The following is a 17500-nucleotide window of genomic DNA, read 5'->3' on the forward strand; positions in this document are numbered from 1 at the left end:
AATGTCTGCGGAACAACAAACCAGCTCGGCGAGCCAACCAACCTCAAGATACATGTGACAATAATGAAATCAAATCAAAGAATGTAAAAGCAACTTATTCATAAATTCAAGAAGAATGTGGAAAAGGGAAAATATACAAAGTATCAGGGATATTTTTCTAATACATTCCAACTATTTAGAAAACAGTCAATACCAGTATGACAACAACGATACAGTGGTATAAATGAAAAATCATTCCATTCTACCGCAGTGGTAACCTCATTCTGAGGTATATAAATTCACAAGAAAAATTGAGAAAATAACTATAATTGAAATTAGGTTGAATGTTTGAAAGATCTTCCACAGTTTGCAATAACTACCATAATTTGTCAGACTTCCTAATGTACATGTAACAGTAACCAACATTAAAGATATCAAAGGAATGTTAAACATACCACTCCTTTCTCCCAGATAACAGTCATTCTGTCCTGCACTCCAGTAACACCATGAGGAATTTTAGTAAAATCCTCTTTCCCTATAGCTTTTTGCTTGATAGTAAACGGACGATGATCCGAAGCAACAACGTTAATGGTATCACTAGGAAAAATAAAAGAACAGTATGACGTATTGATATTTCTGTCATGCTACCACTTTCACCTCAGTCACATAAAAAACAGTAAAAATAATAGGAGCAAGAGAAGACTATTTGGTCTATTGTGTCAGTTTCACCATTCAACACAATCATGGCTGATCTCTCTTCTCAATAACATACTCCCACTCTCTCTCCATACCCTTTGACACCTTTAGCCTCCAGAAACTTATTTCTTCCTTAAATATCTTCAATGACTTGGCCTCCACAGCCTTATGCGGTAGAGATTTTCACAGGTTCAGCACCATTTGAATAAAGAAACGTCTCCTGATCTCAGTCTGAAACAGCCTACAGTGCATCCTGAGTCGGTGACCATTTGTTCTAGAATACTGGGCCACAGGAAACCATATCCCTACATCCAGTCGCTCCAGCTCTGTCAGAATTTTATATGTTTCAATAAGATCCCATCTCATTCTTCTAAACTTCAGTGAATACAAGCCCAGTTGACCCAATCTCTCCTCATGGATAAACCTGCCATCCCAGGAATCAGTCTGGTGAACTTTTATCTTCAAGGAGAACAAAACTGCAGAAAATACTCCAGGTGTAGTCTCATGAAGGCCCTGCATAGCACTGTGAGGCTCTCTTGGTTCTGTTGTCAAATCCTCTTGCAATGGAGGCCAACACACCATTTATCTTCCTAACTCTTGCTGCTTGATTGCTTTCAGTGACAGTGTATAAGAACACCCGAGTCCCTTTGTGCATCAACATTTCACAATCTATCACCATGTAAATAATACTTTGTCATTATGTTTTACCAACCAAAATGAACAACTTCACACTAATAAAAAATGAAAGAATGCTGATGCTTTAAATCAAGAACAGAAACAAAGTTGCTGGAAAAGCTCAGCAGGTCTGGCAGCATCTGTGAAGGGAAAAACAGTTAACGTTTCGGGTCCAGTGACCCTTCCTCAGAACTTCGCACTAATGACACACACCAATTTTCAGCTGGGTATGCTTGAACTAAACTGCCAAAATGAACACATTGAAGATTATAGGTTTATAGAAACCAAGCAAAATTTATAGTTTTCATTGATGCATCTGTCTTTCAGATTTTGTCCAACTACCTGAAAAATCTCTAGCTCAGTTCAATTACCTACTTATGTACTAGTGCCCAGGTAAAAAAGGTAAATCTGAAGCAGTTCAAACATTTCTTCAAATCAATAGTGGTTTTCAATCTGCACCATTATCCATGGTTTTGCTTATTTTTTATAATTTAAAAAATTCATATCATCAGCATCAGTTGCAAGACAACTAACTATTGCCCATCCATAACTGTCCTCAGGAAGATGGCATGAAACACCCTCTCTAATTAAAGCAGTCTGGGATATGAAGGTTCTTCAATGGTGCATTTAGGTAGGGAGTTCCAAGATTTTGACCCAATGATAAAGATAATGAAGAGTAGCAACATACCTTCAAGTTAAGAGATATTTGAACACGGTGTTGTTCCACTGCACCAATTACCCTTGTTTTCCAGGTGATAGAGATTGTTGATTGGTAAGAGCTACTGAAGAAGCCTCGGTAAGCTGCAGTGCATTTTGTAAACAGTACACATTGCGGGGTGTGCACAATGATGGAGTCAGTCTTTAAGGTGCTAATTAAGAAGGCTGCTTTGTCTTGGACATTATTGATTTTGTTTTAATGGAGTTGTTGGCAGCACACGTATCCAAGCAACTGCAGTGTCTTCATCACAGTTCGATTTCTGCCTTATAGCTGGTCAAATGGTTTTGGATAGTCAGGAGGTGAGTCACTCATGTAGAATTCCTGACATTAAATCTACTCAGATAACATGGTGTAGAGCTGGATGAACACAGCAGGCCAAGCATCCAGCTCTACACCTTGTTATCTCAGATTCTCCAGCACCTGCAGTTCTTCTATCATTAAATCTACTCATGTAGCCACAGTATTTATGACACCGAACAAGTCAGGTTTCAGATTACTGGTGACCCGGGACATTGATGGTGGGGGACTTAATGACGGTACCATTGAAAGTTCAGGAGATGGTTAGGCTCTCTTATTGGAAATAGTCACTAGTTAGCTCTTGCGTGACATGAAAACTACTTGCCAGTTATCAGCCCAGGCTTGAACACTACCCAGGTTTTGCTGCATAAAGGCACAAACTGCCTCACTATGTAAGGAGTTATGAATATTATGTTATAAAGGCATTTCTTGTTACATACATTGACTAGATGGAGTAATTTAAAGAAACGGTGGCCAAAAACATGGTGAAGAAATAATGGTTATTTGTAACATATGGTAGTTTGCAATTGAAATAAAAATAAAAGTAGTAGGCAACTTAGTTTTTGGCCATTAATGCTTTTTGTTAGTATTCACATTACTTCTACATTAAACTCTAAATTCTAATCCCTGTAATATTTATGTAATATGCAGTATTTTAAAAAATGCACTTGCCAATTTATGAATTCGTACTACTGTTATCACTCAGGCATATGTCAGTTGCACCTGCAAATATGTAACATAGCTGACTACAGCTTAGTCAAAAATAGTTTTCAAACTTCAGGTGGAGTGCTTAAACAAAAAGAACTGTTTAGCTTGTTACTAAAACTCACTTGGCTAGCAGGCTCATGAGGTAGTTGGGAGTGCTAGCATCCAGTCGAAGAGGAGGTGCAGTAACATGAGCAGCAGCATGAGACCAGTCTGGATGGTAATAGCTTGATCCATTTAGAGTTGTGTGTGCTAGTGTCGTTTCCCCATATATAATTTTGCCTTAAAAAGATTAAATTTTAGATTTTAAAAAACAGCATATGTATACTTTATTCACCTAGTTATAGCTTGACAGTTAAATATACTTTTGTCACCTGTATACAGATAACATCCTTCAAGTTATCTTCATTATGTTTGTCAGAGGTTCCCACTTTCATTTCTATGAAATGCAGTATAAGTTTGGCTTAATGTATACTTTTGTACACATGTATTAGCTTTTAATTCCACACATGATCAGTTTGAGGATATTGTTGTTAGAAGATCCTCTGTGAAGAATATATTGGTAAAATTTATGTGAATAGCTTTATCACACACAAACCATTCAGCCAGACCTCCATTCATTTTCAGTTACTCTGACACATTCGATGAAAAGCATACCAACGAGTATTTAAATAGCAAAGAATGGGGTGAGATGGGGTGAGTCACTGGACACACCCCAGCATTCTAAACCTGGGAAGTAATGCCTCAGGCTGGGATCCAAATAGTTTCCAACTTCAGCATCTCTCCGTCGGTGACAGTATTATTTTTCAAACCAAATTGAAGCCAGGATGGAAGGGCTTACTTTGACTAATTTCTCAGTCAGAACTAAATATGAAACCAATCAGATCAACAGCCTAGTTTTTTGCCACTTTAAAACACCCAACTGAATGGAGATAGCATACTGGATGCAAGGAAAACGGAGGACACACCTTATTCATTAAAGTAAGAACTGTAAAGAATATTGACTAGGATTTTCTGATGGCCTGACAGGTGTTATGCCCATGTAGATGGAAACTGTACACAAGCTCCCTGCAGAATTTTAACTGCAGACTCCGAAGATATTGTCTGGGAAATTAAAAATCTGCTCAGCAATTCCACTATGCCTGGAACCGTCAAAAAGTCTTTGTTTAAAATGGGAAAATTCAGAGGGCTCTGATGAAATCAAGTAAATTATTATTCAGGAAAAGTTAAACTATTAAATATATATTCTATCTCTTGAGTAACTACTCAACTGACTCCAGAATTACCTCTGCCACTACACAGTCCTTGGACCACTTACACTAGACACCACCTTGTCCAGCTCCACATCCACTGCTCTTGCCTTGCTCCAGACCTTAGCCCAACGCCCTCCTTTTTCCCAACACATCCCCTCCCCCGTTATTGGACATGCTTCCCCTTCCCCTTCCCCTACTCTGCATCAAACCCCCTTACCCGCATCATTGGACAAGTTCACCCTTCTCCCTTGACACACACAAACCTGTAACCACCCTTCCTTCCACCCAGTCATTACTGGACCCAATTTCTCCCATCCACAATGATCTACTCTAAACACTACAATCACTTACCTGGCCGCCTTGCACCCTGTCTCCTTTCCACTTGGCATCCTCTTCATCTGGCACCCTACCACCTTATCCATCTTGTATTCTACTCTTAGCATCCTACCCTGCTAGCAGCTTACTCATTTAACTATCTGGCATCTACTCTCCTAGCACCCCAATATCGTAATCAAGTTATGCACTTATCATTTGATAGCAGCTATCCAAATGGCTATATGGGCCTTACATTTCCCAATATGGCAGCTGATGCCTGTCAAAAAGTGGGGGTTGTGGGGTGGTATTTGTCTTCCACCAACACTATGAAAGAACTGTTAGAATTACAACTCCATATTTCTGAAGGAACTCTGATCAGAATCTTTCTTAGAAGTATTGAACTCCCTCCATTTATAAAAAAGAATCTGAGTGAGATTTCCACTCCTTGGAAAATCCAACTATTGTGCACGTTGAAATTGACCCTTTGTAGTTCTGCACTTGGGAAGGAGACCAACTGGAATCTTCAGATAAAACTAAGCTGGGCATATCTGACAATTGGTCCAGGATGCATGGATGCAGATCATTTCTTGTTTTAAACTGATAGAATCTATGTGATTCTTCATTTTATACAATTCTCTTTAAATAATGAAGTACAGGCTGAAATGGTAACAGCTGTCAAACACAGCCTTCACTTGCAGGGAGGCACAATTAATTAGTGTGACAAATTTACACTGGCAGTTTCCTTCATAAATGTCTGAATAGGAATTCATATCAGAAAACGTTGATACAAGACCATGACAATGTGTGGAAACAGGAAGTAATATTTGTAGTGAACAAGTTCATACAGCTGCAATATTTTTAAATATAGCACAGAACAGTGCATTTCCCTTGGTGAAATTTATGGTAAGTCAATGACATTTTCTCCTTTATCCATCTCTGTTTTGCAGCTTTTTGTTTCTTTCCTTGTGCTATGGGGTACTCAGCAGGTAGTTATAAACTGGGGACTCACCTTGTCTTTTATATAAAGACAGGCTTAAAGAGGGATTGTTGTGTCTTTCTATCAACAGAAGTTTGAAAGACTAGCCTCTAATTTTTTTTTCACTACCTGGCTGCCTTGAGTTTTAGCAATGAGGAGAACTGTGTGTTTAGGATGGAAAAAGTGGTAGAAGTGAGTGCAAAAGGGCAAGGAGCACAATAGAACTTGCACTCACATTGTTCTTTCAACATAACAGAACATCCCATTTACTTTACAGGAACATTATCATTTAAAATTTGACACTAGGCCATAGAAAGAGATATTACATTGGGTCAGCAAAAGCTTGGTCAAAGAGGGAACTAGTAGGAGTGATAGGCTCAGGTAGGCTGGTACTAGATAATCCATCTGTTGGCCTACAGCATTAATTCATATATCGGAATTGTCAAGAGAGGAGATGAAGAGAATTTACAAAGAGGCCACTTTATGGTGGTGAATGCAAGAAATCAGTTGTGGAGAATACATCAGGAGGGAAATGTAACAGAGAAGCAATACGTACTTATATTGATTCTACCTAATCTCAAATTTGGTGAAGGCTCAATTATTGGCACCTTTACAGGATTAAATTACTAGTCAACTATAAAAACAAGCTTCTTAAGGAGGTATCATTCAAAATCCAATTCTTGCCTTAAGAAAAGGCAGGTTTTAAATTTCTTTTTCTTCATTACTTCAGGAAGGCTGTTATTAAAATCACATCGACATGTCCTTCTCCACTGACAAAAGCTTTTGAACTGTGATCTTGGGCAAGTAGTATCTAGGAGCAGTTCCAGTCTCATAGGCAAAAGTTAAAAGGTGACTTACCATCCACTGAAGCCCAGAGACACCAGGGTGTTGACAGAGCTTTTAAAAAAAAAGGGAGCTTAGAAGAGAATAGAGTGACAGCAAAGGAATATAACAGGTGCGACAAAAATATGTGGTAATAAAGAGAAAAATGAAGGGTACGTAGACCAGTGAAGGCAGTGAAAGAAACAGATGGAAAGAGAAAAAAAAGAGGGACAGAGACAGAGAAAAAAATAAAGAGAGAGAGAGAGAAGTGGAGAGATCTAAATACTACAAATTTTGAATTTGACTTTGGGTCTGAAGTAATGGAATTAATTTAGATAAACTACTCGATGGTAGAGTAACAAAAATGAAATCTAAAGTTACTCATAATATTTACAATGCCTTATCTTAGTGCTAAATAACATCTGACAGATACCTAAATAAACAGTCATGATTTGATGTACTGAGACAAAGAAAATAATGCTTTTCGCCATATATGAAGTATGAAGTCAGGTTTCATGATGGAAATAGGGCTCCACATGGTTTCACATTATGATCCATTTTGTGTAATAACTTTCCATTTGAATAGTAAAACCTAAACAGTAAGCACTACAAGTTTAAGATAAAAGCTATGATTGCTGTTTCCTGATAAAATTTCCTCTGACTGTTGCTTTGAGTTCCTAATGTGTGAACGAAAACAGACATGCTTGCCTGTATTTGTCAATCGAGAGCTTGTCTTTTTTTTGAAAAAGTTTCTTGCCTGCTAGAATCAGACATTAAGATTCAGATGGTTATCCTTAAGCCTCAAATGCAAGGCTCTCTCTTTGAAAAAAAATGTATGATAGTTATTTAGAAAGCAACAATATTTCTATTCTTAGATTTTATTAGGCAATTCATTACAATCTAGGTTTCTAAAGTCTACTTGCACTCACCCATCCCAATCCCACCTACCTTCCCCAGCCCCACCCCTCCTCTCTCTATTTATTTTTGAGCTCCCTTCCCCCTCTCCCATTTCTGAAGAAGGGTCTCGACCTGAAACGTCAACTTTCCTGCTCCTCTGATGCTGCCTGGCCTGCCTCCTCCAGCTCCACACTGTGTTATCTCTGACTCCAGCACTGGCAGTTCTTACTATCTCTTATAAAGTCAACATTACTTCTTTTATCGGTTTGGAAGATGTAATGAATTAAAAAGTTGTTTGCATATGGTTGAAAAGGGATCCACAGATTGTTTTTAAAAAAAACTTGTTAAGGTGAAGAAAGGACTTGTCCCTTGAGGTATAACCTTCTCCATGTCCTAGTTAGTAATAATGCAACCTTTGGCTTTATAGTTCAATCGTACAAGACGGAACTCTACAAATAAAGGTGTACTTAAAAACCATAAATTTCCTGAATACTATTTCATCTTTACGACTAGAAGAAGAACATTGTTGCATAACAACCTGATCAAGAACAAATTTATGTGTAATGTTGGACAATAATTGCACCGGATGTAACTGATTTGATTTTTCTATACTCCAGGAACCACGCTTACCTTGCATTTTTGCAGAAGCAATAACATCACCTGCAGATTTGCTTGAGACATTAACCAAATATAATGGACAATGGGTCTGAAATTGGATGTTAATGGGAAGAGTTAGATATGGAGCTCAACTGAAACACTAAAGAGTATATATTTAAAACAAATTAATAAGTGAAGAACTCACTCTATTGGCAATGGTGATGGCACGATGTGTTGCTTCTGCTTCAAGCTGTATGAAGGAAACAAGAAATACCTTAAACATTTTTCATCCACAAATTTGTTTTGTGAAAATTAAATTAGACCAGCTTTTCAATTTTCCAAATTATGTTTAGGTACGGCACAGAATTTTACAGTAAACATAATAAGATTACTGAATTTTAATGATGTGGAGGTGCTGGTGTTGGACTGGGGTGGATAAAATCAGAAACCACACGACACCAGGTTACAGTCCAACAGATTTATTTGAAATCACAAGCTTTTGGACAGCTGCCACCTGACGAAGGTGCAGCGCTCTGAAAGCTTGTAATTTCAAATAAATCTGTTGGACTGTAACCTGGTGTCGTGTGACTTCTGACTGAATTTTAAAATAAGCTTTTGCAGGTTCCAACAATTTTTTCTGCAACAATTCTAATGAACACCTTATCTTCATGTACAGTTTTCAAATGATTGCTGGGAAACATCCAGCAGTTCCATCAATTAACAATGTGAGTTAACAGGTGCCCATTTAAAATCATGTAAATTTCAAAAATTTTAAGAGGCAAAGGATGGATTAATGTTTTATTGACAAAATACATTGAGAACTTACTGAACCAGCACCATTTTCATTGGCAAACAAAAGTCAAACAGAAGCTTACTCAGTTTCTTCTGTGGTTCTCATTCACATCTCAGCTCAAAATGGACATGATTTCCATTTCCATGGCATAACAGTTACTAACACTTGTTAAACCACTTTGAAACTTGCACTGAAATCAAATGCTACCAAACGTGTATTATACCGCATACTACCACAAAGCCAGATTATGCGATGCAACCCAATTTCAGGAAGAGTGACCCTAACATAGTAAAATATTGAGGCACTTTACAGGAGCATTATCAAACTGGTTTTAAAGTTCAGCCACTGAGGCAATCGGGTAAAAACCTTGTCAAACAGGTAGGAATTAAAGGAGCAACTTAAAGGGGAAGAGACAGGTGGAAAGGAAGAGGTTTAAGGATTAGATTCATAGACCTCGAGGCACACTGATACCATGAAGGGTTTATAAAGCTGGAGATTAGAGATAGGGCTCATACACAAATTTGAAAACAATGATATTTTTAAAAAGCAACTATTGCTTATCCCAGAGCCAATGTCAAGGAGCACAGAAGTGAAGGGTGAATAGTGAATAGGGCTTGGCATGAATTCGAGCATTTTGAATGATCTAAAGTATAGAAAGGATAGAATCGGGGAGAACAGTTAGGTTAAAAGAGCCAATTCTGGTAGCAACAAATGGATGGTGGCTTAAGCAGCAGTTGAGCAGAGCTAGGAACTGTGCAAATCTGCCTTCAGAACATAGAAATAGGTAGTGCTGGCATGGGCAACAAAAACAAATTGCTCAGCAGGTCTGGCAGCATCTGTAGAGATAAATCATAGTAAATGTTTCGGGTCATTGGACTTGAAATGTTATCTCCGATTTCTCTCTTCAGATGTGTTCAGACCTCCAGAGTCTTTCCAGCAATTTTTGTTTGTATTTATGATTTCTAGCATCGGCAGTTCTTTTAGTTTTTTGTTTAGTGGTAGTATGGCTACGTGGTTGGAGGATCAATGTGGTGCCAAATGTGACAGCAACATTACAAAAATTCTGGTTTAACCTCAGAGGTGCTAGAGAGAGGGTGATCTTAGTGGCAATGCAATGGATTTTTGTGACTGGAAATAATGGTTCAGACTTTGTAATATTTAGCTGGAGGAAATTTCTTCTCTTCCAATACTAGATTTTTGTTTTGATTTGTTTTTATTCATATGTGGCATATGGGTCTTGCTGGCTGGCTGACATTTCTTGCCCGTCCCTAGTTGCCTTTGAGAAGGTGGTGGTGAACTCCTTCTTGAACTGCTGCAATCCACCTGCTGTGGGTTGACCCACAATCCCATTAGGGAGGGAATTCCAGGATTTTGACCCAGCGACGAGATGTCAGATACAGTGCAGGAGTTGAAAGAGCTGGTGGTGAAGTAGAGCTGAATAAGGATAGCATATGGAAGGAAACTGATGTCACGTCTTGGATGATGTCACCAACGGGGTAGCATATAAATAAGAAATAGGACACTGTCAATGACGAATCCTTGGAGCGGACCACAAGACACAAAGCAGGAATGGAGGAGAAGCCACTGCAGACAATACTCTAGCTGCAACAGATATGTCAGCATGGAATCAGGCACGTGTCTTATCAAGGTTGACAATTCTGGAGAGGGATGGGAGGAGGATGGTGGATTTAACCAAGTCAACAGTTGCAGACAAACTGAGAAGTACGTTAAGGGATAATATACTTTTAATGCATGCACATATAATATTATTTGTGACATTTACAAGAACTAATTTATTACTGTGAAAGGGCACAAATTTCATTGGAGGTATTCAAACATAAGACTAAAAAAAAGCCACAATTTGAGAGGTGACAACATGCTCCATGTTTTCTGGAGAGTACAGAAAGTTGGAGATGTGGACAAGGGTAGAAGTCTTTTTTAGGAGAGCAGTGCAGATGGTAGGCTTGATGGATAGAGGAACAGTACCCAACATTAACAATAAGAGCTGGGATTGGAGCCAGGGTGGATAGGTAGGTGGTCAGCAGTTTAGTGCAAATAGGGTGAAGAGATTATGAGGAGAAACAAGGCAGAAACTACAGAAAAATTAAAATTCACAAACAGGGCAGAAGGAATATGTTCAGAAACGTTTGGCCCGGTCAGCTTCCATTAAGAAGGGAAACAGTATAGTCAGCTAATTGGATGGTCTAAATCTTAATGACAAAGAAGTTCATTTGCTCCTCTCACATCTTCCTGACAGATGAGTGCAGCCTACTTCAATTCATACTTCTTCCTATGCTCCAGTTCCCAAAGCAATCAAAGATTAGTCTACTTTACTCTAGGTGAATTTCCAATTGCTATAAAACAAGCAGACAGATAGAAACACACAACTAATGGATGGAATAAACTATTTAAATTTATGTATGTCGCCGCTTCCTTTCAATGCTTTTTTTTCCAAGTTTAGCTTGCTATCCTATGGAAAGGGCTTCTATTTACTTGAAAATAAAAGTAACCCTACATCATTAACATAGTTATATGTTATATAAAGTTATAGTAAATATCATTTCATGTTTATTATGGACACTTAAATTGCCTTAACCATTTGACGGAACAAACCTCCTCAGGTCTGCTGATGTCTAATCCCTCAGGCCCAGTGATTCCCAATTCAAGGGCTTCTTTTGCACCCTAAAAAAACAAAATAAGAAATTATAGTATTGCACATTGCCCAATTCCAGAACCAAATTAGGTTACAGAAATATTTAATTTCTATTAGTCCACCTGCATTAGCACTGATGCTACTAGAAGTTCTGCTGCATTGAACACACACATCACATTAAAATTTAAATAATCTCTCAGATGCAGTTTAAATGCTACCTATGGCATAACTTCAAACAATTTTCAATGATGACACATCAGATAGCTTTAAATGGAAATATTTACCTCTGCTACTAGCTCTCCATTTTCAGCATGCACACAAGGTATGGCACCAAGACTTTTACATGTACGAAAAACTTGGTAGAGTTCATTATCTCGCAGCATGTATTGATCCTTATAGGTCATGTAAGCCTGGAATGAATTCACTCCATGTTCCTTCACTAGCTCCTCCATTTCCAGTTGCACCTATATAATAAGAAAAATGTTGAAGGTATGACCTAAGAGTGTAATTGGTTTACAGCATTATTATTGACAGCATAAGAAATATGAGCAGAAGAGTACACAGTGTCCCTTAATCCTGCTGTTATTCAATAAGATTATAGCTTGACATCTACATCAACTCCATTGTCTTAACCGTAGTCCATGTCACTTAATTCCCTTAATGTTCAAGAATCTATTTAACACAGTCTTGAAAGTGCTCAAATGACTGAGCATTCAAAGACCTCTAAGGAGAGGATTTCAAAAATTCATAACCACATGAGGGAAGAAATTTTTCCTTATCTTAGTGTTAAATGGGCAACTCCTTATTCTGTTATCCCTAGTTTTAGATTCTCCGACCCAGGTAAAATGCCACTCAAAATCTATCCTGGTCAAGCCCTCCAAGAATTATACATCACAATGTGATCACCTTTTATTCTTCTAAACTCCAAAGAATAAAGGTCAATTCTACTCAATCTCTCTTCAAAAGGCAATTCTCTTATCTCATGATTCAATCCAGTAAACTTTATTGCATCCCTCCTGTGACAAGTACATCCTTCCATAGGATAGGAGAATAAAATTACATAGTATACTTTTGATGTTGTCTCATCACAGAAGATTTCTTGCATGCTTTGGAATTTAGAAAATTAAGGGGCGATCTGATTGACACTTTCGAGGTATAAAAGCAACATATTAGATTGATAGAAACTATTTCAGCCTGTTGGAGAGTCTAGGACACGAGGGCATAGCCTAAAAATATGTTTCTACATAATTCATTCAATTCATTCAAGAACAAGCAACACGTGAGTCTTCCAAATTGCATGTTGCCCCTGCATGCAAGGTACAGGAGCCAAATTCCTCTATGTATTAAAATATACTAGCTTTCCAGTTTCTCATCTTAACAAACGATTATTGATACTTTTGACTGTGGTTTAATCTTCCAGACTGTACTTTTTTTCCACATATTCATTCCCGCAAAAGAAATATTAGATATTGAGAAGACCAACAGACATACGAACAGGTAGTGTACAAGTTACAGTTGCAGCAAACCTGAGAAATTGGAATTGATAAACAGATATACCCAAGTAACCATTTCACTGGCTAGGAAAATTATTTTATGGATTAAAGAGAAAAATATGAACCTTGGTTTGTTTCAAACATTGTCATGTAGATGGTGTGCTACACATTTTATATTATCATGATGCACAGAGGTAGCGCACTGGAGATCAAGCCCCACCAATCCCAGAGTGGTCACAGATGTGAAAAATGTAGTCAAACTATCCAAAGTGTCCAATTTAACTGACTAACAAACTCCAGTTAAAAGAAAATGCTCACCAGGTTTCTGTACTTAACAAGAAAACAACTTTATTGTAAACAAATTGTCTTTAAGCAATGGCAATTAGGAAACTGAATTGCTAACTTATAACTCTATAACTTAACTCTACCCATTCTTAAATTCACCTCTTCACAAACAGACAGACAAGGATATTAAGGATAAAGGAAGCAAAAGGAAGAAAGGAGAAACAGTTCAATAACATCAGCCTGGACCATGGGATTTGATGAGTTGTTTTCTTTCTTTTCCTTTTAGTTTTTTGATGTTGGCACAAGGTTGTTTCACATTGATAACTTTTTCATTCACTGGTTGAGGATTTATCTTTCACTGTCTTTGAAGGTATTATGTTCCACCTTCAACTAGGGATTGCAGAGAAAAGTGAGTGGAAGATAGTTACTGGAGACTTTCTGATACCTCTATACAGTGAAAAACAGTTTTTTTAATGCTCCATCTTTGTAGGTTGATTAGTTCTCTTGTGCACTGGACACACAAAAGCCATGGTCATCTGATCAGGAGCCAATAAAAACATTGTGAAGAAATTGCTCCCTTGTTCAGAACCCATTGGCTCAGTTGTGTTTACTTTTGCTCTCACTATCCCAGGAATAATGCAACATTGTGTACAACTCAGTGTGCTTTCCCGTAAACATCATTTTTAAAACTGCAGCCATCCCTTTGCACGGTCTCCTTGCTTTAAAACAGAATCATTTTTTAAGTCCACAGTCAAAAAATAAAGAAATTATAAAAGGTGCAGTCTTCACAAGAAAATTGTAAAGGAGTGATGCTTAGTTAGGTTTTCCTGGATCACACTGGATTAATACAATAGTAAAATTATGTGGGCGCTGAAAGGTTGATAAGCCCATCCAGACAACCACTGTGAAGGGAAATCCTCAATTGAGGAAGATGTATTGGAAGCACTAGTGTGTAAGGTGCAATTGTTAAAACAGATGCAACAAGGTGGATAAACTGGGAGAATGGGATTGAGTCCTTACAGGTGGAGACAGAAATGTCGACTAGGTAATAGAGGCAATGCAGGTGGAGTAGATTTTGGTTGACCACATCATCCAGAAACAGAGAAAGAAAAGTAAGATTGTAAAACAAAGTGATAGAAATGGGCCATGAGAAAGTGAGAGAAAGTTGAAAATATGAAATAAGACTGATGGAATTTTCAGTATTACACAAAAGCTGAAGAAGTAGTTACCGTCATCAGTCTGCAGGAAAAACAACTGATCAGAGCAGGGGTGGAATGAAGGATGTTCCACATATCCCATTAAGAAAAAGACACAGTGCAGACAAAATGGGTTTTGACAGCACCACCTTCTTTTTGGAAAGTTCTTCAGTGTAAGAACAAGTTTAGTCAGGTGGAGGATAGTCATGGTACATGGTGACTAGTTGGCTTTTAGTCAAGGAAGCAACCTCAGACCATCCCAGTGGGCAACGGAAGTGTAGGGGAAATTAATCTGCATAGTTTAAATAATTAGCATTAACTATAAACTGCTACAGTTATGGAGAAAGTCAGATGAAAAGAATGGGCAATTTCCCACCGAAGTCCAAATGAGCAAAGTAAAAACTGACACGGGTTCATCAAAAATAAGATGAAATACTAATGTAGTTCTTTTTTGAAGATCTTGGAAAGGAGCTTGGAGTAGGATGTTCCTCGCACCATACAACAATTCTGATTTTTTTCACTTCAGTCAAATTAGTTCTGATGAAGCCATCTTCCATATCAGTAGGCCAATGTGCCTTTTTCTCAACTGAGAATTCTCCTCCAAACATTGTTTGCATGGCCCTCACCATGTCTGACCTAATTCCCATATATCTGCTGTCTTCCCTTCTTTCCAGATTCTTCTTGTCAATTCCCACACCAGCTTCCATATTCAATCCTTCAACATTTTCATTATCTCCAGAATGAGACCACCACCAAACATCTTCCCCTGTGCTTTCAGCATTCTAAAGGACTGTTCCCCTGCAGCACCCCGCAAGGAATTCTTGGTGCAGTGACAGGTCATCATTCTAAAAGGTTAACTTTGTCTCTTTTTCCACAGATGCTGTCTAACCTGCAGGCATTTCCAGAATTTTCTGTTTTCCACCCAATTTCCCCTACAACTCTATACCAAACGGTTTAGTTCTCAAAACAAAAGAGCTGAAACTGTAACTGCGTTAGAAGTTAGAGGCATCATATTAACAGTAGGATCAAAATAAGATTTTAAAATAAATCAAAGTAGACAATATTTCAATTTTGATCACACTATTCATAAATAAAATCTATTTTTATAAATAAATGATCTTCTTGTATATCATACCTATTTCTCTCAACCTTGAAATGACTTGAACATTATTAGAAGATAATAAGGACACATAAAAAAGACAATATTTCAATCATGGGTGATTTCAATCTTCATGTAGGTTAGGATAGTCAGTTTGGCAGAGGTAGCCACACAGAACAATTCATAAACCGACTTGAGACAGATAATTACAAAAGAATGAGGGCAGAGCTATCTGGAATAGACTGGGAAAGGAGATCAGCTGCAAAAATAAATGGGGAAAATGACTGATACTTTTAAAGAAAATAGTCCAAGGCTCTCAGTACAGATATATCCTAAAGAATTATTTTAGGCTGGGGATAAGCCAACCATGGTTAACCAAGGATGTTAAGGATTGCATCAAATTGAAAGAAGAAACACAATGTAGCAAGTATTAGTCATAAGCTAAGGATTGGGAAAGTCTTAAGAACCAAAAAAAAAACCAAAAAAAAGGGAGAAAATAAACTGAGATAGGCGCAAGTAATATCAAGATGGAAAGCAAACGCTTCTTTAAATATATAAAAAGGAAGAGAGACATCAAAGTTAACACAGGCCCCTTAGAGAGCAAGGGGAGGGAAATAATAATGGGGAACCAGGAAATGGCCTACAGGTTGAATCATTACTATGTGTCACTCTTCACTGTAGAATACACTAATAATTTTGGAATGCTATTAATCAAGGGTCAAAAGGAGGAGAGGAAATAAATACAGTAACAATCTCTAGAGTAAAAATGTTAAAGGAACTAATGGGCTACAACTAAGAAGTCCCTTGGACCTGATGGTCTGGATCTCGGATATTAAAAGTAGGAACTACAGATAGTGAATGCACTGGTTGTAATCTTCCAAGAATCCTTTGGTTCCAGAAAAGCCCAGAGAATTGGAAAATTGCCCATGTAACACTTATTTAAAAAAAGAAAGGCAGGCAGGAACAGGTAATCATAGGCCAGTTAGCTTAACATATGTTATTAGGAAAAGTTAGAGTCCATTATAAAGGATGTATTTAGAAACACGCAATATGATTGTAATAATTCAGGACATCCAACTGGAAAGGAACATCATTTATTATTGAACACCAAAATAGAGCCACTAATTGTGGTTTACATAGGCTAGTCCTAGCTGGAGGACAGACAGTTCTGCAGAACCATTCCTGGGTCTGCTTTTCTTCCATCCCTAACCAACCAATGTTATTACACACCTAGGGCACTGGAGGGACTTGAACCCAGGTCTTCTGGTCCACAGGTAGGGACACTACCACTGTGCCACAAGAGCCCTCATCTGGGTCTGCTTATAGATATTTCTAATCAATCTGCCCAGAGGCATTATTACACACTCTGGAACAGGTAGGACTTGAACCCATGTCTCCTGGCCCAGTGATAGTAACGCTACCACTGCACCAGATTGGGACTGGGGATCTACTTTATTTTTTTCCCTATAGCCTGCAGTCTAATCACACGTAACCAAATGGTTTTCCCACCACCAAATCACCAACTTTTTTTTTGTTTTTAAACAATTAACCATGAATCATTTGAGTAGTCAATTATAAATTTACATGCAACGCCCATTCTGGGGAAAATGATTGATCAAAGCAAGGGAGGGCAGGAAGTGACTAAATCAAAATGGAGTTAAGAGGGGGAAATAAGCACTGTATCCTCCATGATGCCCACCTCTCTCTAAAGGCATCAAAAGTATTGATGGACACCGCGTGCTCCTTCTCTAATGATACTGGGGCGTGGGGGTCTGCTTTACATGTTTTTGATGGGATTTTTGTTTTGGTCTGGGTCCACTTTATTATTTCCTAATCAGCTTATTCAGGGATGTTATTATGCACTTCTGCAGCAGTTGGGACTTGAATTCAGGCCTTGTGGCTCAAAGGTAGGGACACTAACACTGCACCACAGACCTGCAAGTGTCTGATCTATATTTTTTAATCACACACAACTGAACAACTTTCCTAGCACGGCCAGAAGCCATGATTTCAGAGTAAATGGCCACACATTTAAGACTGAGATGAGAAGG

At 38.1% G+C, this 17500-nt stretch overlaps 1 protein-coding gene across 1 annotated transcript in view; it reads right to left on the bottom strand.

The window, feature by feature from the left end:
- Positions 1 to 17500, bottom strand: part of dpysl5b (dihydropyrimidinase like 5b) — a 47293-nt gene that overhangs the window by 14253 nt on the left and 15540 nt on the right. Inside the window, exons 3-8 of the mRNA XM_020512635.2 lie at positions 11661 to 11840; positions 11337 to 11405; positions 8136 to 8180; positions 7964 to 8039; positions 3196 to 3352; positions 435 to 576 (exon numbers count right to left, since the gene is read on the bottom strand). Of these exons, the coding sequence (XP_020368224.1) occupies positions 435 to 576; positions 3196 to 3352; positions 7964 to 8039; positions 8136 to 8180; positions 11337 to 11405; positions 11661 to 11840 (669 nt within the window). The remainder of the gene's footprint in view (positions 1 to 434; positions 577 to 3195; positions 3353 to 7963; positions 8040 to 8135; positions 8181 to 11336; positions 11406 to 11660; positions 11841 to 17500) is intronic.

Source organism: Rhincodon typus, chromosome 5, assembly GCF_021869965.1.
Source record: "Rhincodon typus isolate 14 chromosome 5, sRhiTyp1.1, whole genome shotgun sequence".
NCBI lineage: Eukaryota > Metazoa > Chordata > Chondrichthyes > Orectolobiformes > Rhincodontidae > Rhincodon > Rhincodon typus.